General features: G+C 35.1%; 1 protein-coding gene across 2 annotated transcripts; it reads left to right on the top strand.

The window, feature by feature from the left end:
• Window positions 1-397: 397 nt before the first annotated feature.
• LOC107675824 (protein FAM72A-like) lies at window positions 398-4,959 on the top strand. 2 transcript variants are annotated; one of them, XM_016470294.1, is made up of 5 exons: window positions 398-545; window positions 865-1,075; window positions 1,184-1,261; window positions 3,249-3,373; window positions 4,079-4,959. In XM_016470294.1, the coding sequence occupies exons 2-5, from the start codon at window positions 930-932 to the stop codon at window positions 4,171-4,173; spliced, it is 444 nt and encodes a 147-aa protein (XP_016325780.1). In that variant the 5' UTR covers window positions 398-545; window positions 865-929; the 3' UTR covers window positions 4,174-4,959. The 2 variants fall into 2 exon arrangements, with proteins under 2 accessions (XP_016325780.1, XP_016325781.1); XM_016470295.1 differs by lacking the exons at window positions 398-545; window positions 865-1,075; window positions 1,184-1,261 and adding exons at window positions 2,237-2,425; window positions 2,534-2,611.
• Window positions 4,960-5,778: the final 819 nt, after the last annotated feature.

Here is a 5,778-nt window from a genome sequence, read left to right as displayed (position 1 = left end):
TTTATGAGCAGACTTGCTGCAACACACTGAACTGGAACGCATGGCATCACAATAAACATCCTTAATAATAATATTTAACCAAAATAAACGTAATATACAACAATATGTGCCTACAAATGGCATTTTTGGGACATGCAATCTACCACAATGGGATGTCACGGACCACGTGATGATGATAGAATCACAGAACCGCTTTTGAACCAGTTTTTTTCAACAACTCGTTCAAAAGAACCGATTTGGAGAATCGAGTCGGACTTCCCCTCCCTAGTGGTTTTGTGGTTTGCGGAAAGTCACTGCAACCAATCACCCAAGAAATGTGAGCTGACCAATCATGTGTGAGGTATGGTAATTTGGAACCAATCAACGTTAGAGATCGGACTGTTTGAAAATCATTCAGGAAGTGTATATCCGCTTTGACGCGGACGTAAACAAACGTAGCTAAGCAATCTAAGCCTTGCTGTAACTATTGAGAGATTGTACCATAGTACAATGTGTTTCTCTGCCGCCTAGATCTAGCACGATCGGATATCCAGTAACGTTACCAGGTAAGAATGGTTTTATGGCATGCTTAGTAAAAATAAATAAATAATAATAGTCCATATTTTAGTTAGCTAGCTAGCTGTCTAATAATAAGAAAAGTACAGCCTTTCCATATTCTAACAGAAGTGTAAAACGAGCAGGAATTACTGCGATTTATATCCACAATGTTAATTTGAGGGGCTTTTCCGTTTTTGTGATCAACAGACTCTAACTTGGAGTTACTGCAAACGTAATATAGGTGCAAACAGGCTAGAGCTAGCTAGCTAGACAGGTGCAGGTCGTCTCAGCCAGACTGTTAAACGTCTGCTGTGTCCTTCACTGTAGGTGCTGACTCTTTGTTATCGTTTTAAAACAACAGGAGCTTTATTTGAGAAGATCTCAACTCAACAATGTCTACTTCAAATTTCAAGAATAAGTGTGTGACGCAAGTCAACTGTATATACTGTGACAGTCTGCTGTGTATGAGAGGGATGAAAGCAGTACTTTTGGCTGACACGGAAATAGAGTTGTTCTCAACCGACGTGCCACCAAATAGGTGAGGCTTCCGTGATCAGATTTCACAGATATAATCATGATCATCATATTCTTTATGTTTAATGCCTAATATGAACATAAACGAGTCTGTGTTGTTTTCCCCATATAGGGCAGTTGATTTTGTGGCCAGCTGCTATTCCACTGAAAGCTGCAAATGCAAATTAAGAGACATTGCTTGTTTAAAATGGTAAAGAGGTCTTTATAATTACTGTCACTACTATCACCTAGTTTTTACTCATAATGTTTGGAATCAGAAAAAATATGTATAACAAATATTATAATATACACTATTGTTCAAAAATTGGGGGTAAGATTTTTTTTATTAATATTTTTGTTCAGCAAGGATGCATTAATTGTATCAAAAGTCACAAAGTTATATATTATAAAATATTTCTATTTCATGTAAATAGAATTTTACCTTCTATTCATCAGAAAAATTCCTGAAAAAAGTGTTTCCACAAAAAAAAAAATAGGCAGCACAAAAGTTTTCAACTTTGATAATAATAAGAAATGTTTATTGACCAATAAATCAGTATATTAGAATAATTTCGGAAACTTAAGATTGGAATAATGACTTCTGAAAATTCAGCTTTACCATTTCACATTAAAAATATTACCAACCTTAAACTTTTGAATGGTAGTATATTATCCTTTTTTTATTTACACTGCAGCATTTAGACTCGTAGGCTGGCATCAAATGTGTTTTGGTAATGTCCAGTCCATTGTTAACACTGAGCCATTTGCTGTTCCGTTTCATTGTGTCTCACAAAGCATTTGAATCAGGTGTTTTTGACTGTCTCTCTGGCTCTTTCTGCCCATTCAGTGGGAATGTTGTGGGATATCACGTGGTGGCCCAAATAAATAATAATAGTCCATATTTTAGTTAGCTAGCTAGCTGTCTAATAATAAGAAAAGTACAGCCTTTCCATATTCTAACAGAAGTGTAAAACGAGCAGGAATTACTGCGATTTATATCCACAATGTTAATTTGAGGGGCTTTTCCGTTTTTGTGATCAACAGACTCTAACTTGGAGTTACTGCAAACGTAATATAGGTGCAAACAGGCTAGAGCTAGCTAGCTAGACAGGTGCAGGTCGTCTCAGCCAGACTGTTAAACGTCTGCTGTGTCCTTCACTGTAGGTGCTGACTCTTTGTTATCGTTTTAAAACAACAGGAGCTTTATTTGAGAAGATCTCAACTCAACAATGTCTACTTCAAATTTCAAGAATAAGTGTGTGACGCAAGTCAACTGTATATACTGTGACAGTCTGCTGTGTATGAGAGGGATGAAAGCAGTACTTTTGGCTGACACGGAAATAGAGTTGTTCTCAACCGACGTGCCACCAAATAGGTGAGGCTTCCGTGATCAGATTTCACAGATATAATCATGATCATCATATTCTTTATGTTTAATGCCTAATATGAACATAAACGAGTCTGTGTTGTTTTCCCCATATAGGGCAGTTGATTTTGTGGCCAGCTGCTATTCCACTGAAAGCTGCAAATGCAAATTAAGAGACATTGCTTGTTTAAAATGGTAAAGAGGTCTTTATAATTACTGTCACTACTATCACCTAGTTTTTACTCATAATGTTTGGAATCAGAAAAAATATGTATAACAAATATTATAATATACACTATTGTTCAAAAATTGGGGGTAAGATTTTTTTTATTAATATTTTTGTTCAGCAAGGATGCATTAATTGTATCAAAAGTCACAAAGTTATATATTATAAAATATTTCTATTTCATGTAAATAGAATTTTACCTTCTATTCATCAGAAAAATTCCTGAAAAAAGTGTTTCCACAAAAAAAAAAATAGGCAGCACAAAAGTTTTCAACTTTGATAATAATAAGAAATGTTTATTGACCAATAAATCAGTATATTAGAATAATTTCGGAAACTTAAGATTGGAATAATGACTTCTGAAAATTCAGCTTTACCATTTCACATTAAAAATATTACCAACCTTAAACTTTTGAATGGTAGTATATTATCCTTTTTTTTATTTACACTGCAGCATTTAGACTCGTAGGCTGGCATCAAATGTGTTTTGGTAATGTCCAGTCCATTGTTAACACTGAGCCATTTGCTGTTCCGTTTCATTGTGTCTCACAAAGCATTTGAATCAGGTGTTTTTGACTGTCTCTCTGGCTCTTTCTGCCCATTCAGTGGGAATGTTGTGGGATATCACGTGGTGGCCCCATGCAAGCCCTGCTTGCTGTCCTGCAACAATGGTCATTTCTGGATGTTCAACAGTGAGGCTGTGTCCACCATCAACAGACTGGATGCAACAGGTTTGAGACGTCTGGTGCAAAAACACTGTCTATGCCCACTGCTTATGTTCAGACAGCTTTTGCGTACCATTGTTTCAGTGATTATCTGCTCATAGCCATCAAAAAAAGATCCTATATAAGCACCCATAGATTGTAACAGACTTTGACATGGAATTTTAAAACTTAAAATGTGTATAATTCTGCTTGAAGAGCAGTAGCATCTAGGTTCTTTCTTCTTACTGACATTCTTCTTTATCATTTTATCATGACTGATTGAAACCCAGACAAAAAGCACCTTCTGTTTTTCACAAGTATGAGCCATTTCTTGTGTACTTAAGAGAAAATTAAGCTTAACTAGACATGCACTACTGTTAAAAAGTTTGGGGCCAGTAAGTGTTTTTTTTTGTTGTTTTTTTTAAGTTGTTCAAAAGTGACAGTAAAGAAATGTGTAGTATTTATGAAAGTTTTAAAAAATGCTGTTCTTTTGAACTTTTCTGCAGAAAATATTAAGCAGTTCCACAAAAATATTAAGCAGCATAACTGTTTTCAACATTGATAATAAGAAATATTTCTTGAGCAGCAAATCAGCATATTGAAGACTGGAGTAATGGCTGTTAACGGTTCTTACAGACCCCAAAACTTTTTAATGGTAGTGTAACAATTGCATTTCGGACATGTGTTAAAAATGCTTCAAACATAAATAATACAAGTCTGTCTCTTTCATAGGGCAGAACCTGCTGCTGTGGGGAGATCTTCCAGAACTGGAGGGCAGTGATGACGAGAGCCTGGACTGTCTCTCAGAAGAAGAGTACCTCAGATAGAAACACACATGTCTAAAGGAAGTAGACTCTGACGGTAGCGAAAAAGTTTACTTTCACTCACATAAATCTCCGTTTAAAGCACATTGTCTTCTCTTTAGCTGACTGGGAATAGGCAAAAGGAAAAAAAAATATTTACCATCCCAGCTTGATTTATATGCATTTTCTTTCTGCATCCTCTCACTTTAGTTTAAGCATTTCAGAGGGCCATTACCAAAAAATTTTTCTGTTTTCTTTGCTTTACGGTTACAGTAGCACAACATGATGATTGGATTTAAAGATTTATGATGTTATCCTCATATGTCTTTATTCAGCATTCACAAATGGTTCAAGACTGTTCAAGAAGATTAACAGCAGTGTTACTCTGGCTCCGGTACGAATGCAGTTTTTGGAAGGCAGCCAAATGGCCACCCAGCTAACAATTTCTTTCCTAGATAGATAGATAGATAGATAAGGATTAACAATCATGCAAAATTGTATGCTGGTTCCACAAGTCTAGGTGGTTTTATAGGACGAAAATGACTGACATTTACCGTGTTTTAATGGTTTACTAGTATATTTGTCAATTTTTAATTGAATGTCACATATTGTCCCCCGAAGATGGATATCAATTGATACATGTATCCTAAACAAGGCATAATCTTGTCTTTCATCTGATTATTTAGATTACTTACATTTTGCTCTTTTCATGGCTTTGACATTTGAAGTGGCACAAAATGATTTGGTAGCTTTGAGTAGAGTAGTTAGGTCTCAGCTCAGTGACATTTGGCATTTGAACAACTTTGATTTTAACATTTTTTTTATGGTACTTTGCTTTGGCACACTCTTTTCAATTAATGAGGTTTCATGATTTATTTTTTTTAATAGTTTAAAATTTGTTCTTTCTGTACTCCAGTTATGTTTCACTATTTGTCACCAGGGCAATCATGAAAAGAAATGACAGAAAAAAATCTGCACTTAATTACTGTAAATTCTACATGACACTCTGTTAGGCCTGTCGCAATAATCAATATATCGACTTATCGCGCAATATATATACATGACCTCAATAATTTTTGGTGACGCAATATATCGCCCATTATATTTACTTAAAAATTCATGTCACCATGTTTTGTACATTCCACTTGTGCCTGTGTCTTTTGCAGCTTCTCATACATAACGTGGTGTAGTCATGAGGTGCTAGTTCAAATTTAAAAAGTGCTTCTACAAAAAAAGTTTCATCTGCAGATATAGCCTTGTTTAGGGATCTGTGCCTTTGTGCATACGGACATCTGACTGCTGAGTAGTGATTGTGTTTCTCAGCAATAGTGTGCACCCTCAATTTACAGAGAAAAGAAGGTCAGGAAAAAATCTGTAGATGGAAAAATCTCCATACAAGTTCTTTGTGTATTTTTCTTTTTTTGTACTTGTTACTTTGCACTTTTTGTTAGAAAATGTTTATTTACTATTTATTCAGGTTTTTTAAGGTATCTTATATTGTGATACTTAATTTCCATGATCTAAATATTCTTAAAAATTAAACGTTTGTTGTCGTTTGGAAGTGTGTAGGCCTTCTTGCATTATTATGCTGTTACATTATGATTATATATTCAGTGGCATAAAATGGTC

Source organism: Sinocyclocheilus anshuiensis, unplaced genomic scaffold, assembly GCF_001515605.1.
Source record: "Sinocyclocheilus anshuiensis isolate Anshui unplaced genomic scaffold, SAMN03320099.WGS_v1.1 scaffold1640, whole genome shotgun sequence".
Classification (NCBI taxonomy): Eukaryota; Metazoa; Chordata; class Actinopteri; order Cypriniformes; family Cyprinidae; genus Sinocyclocheilus; species Sinocyclocheilus anshuiensis.
Note: the sequence above shows the minus strand (reverse complement) of the source record. Positions and strands in the feature narration are given on the sequence as shown.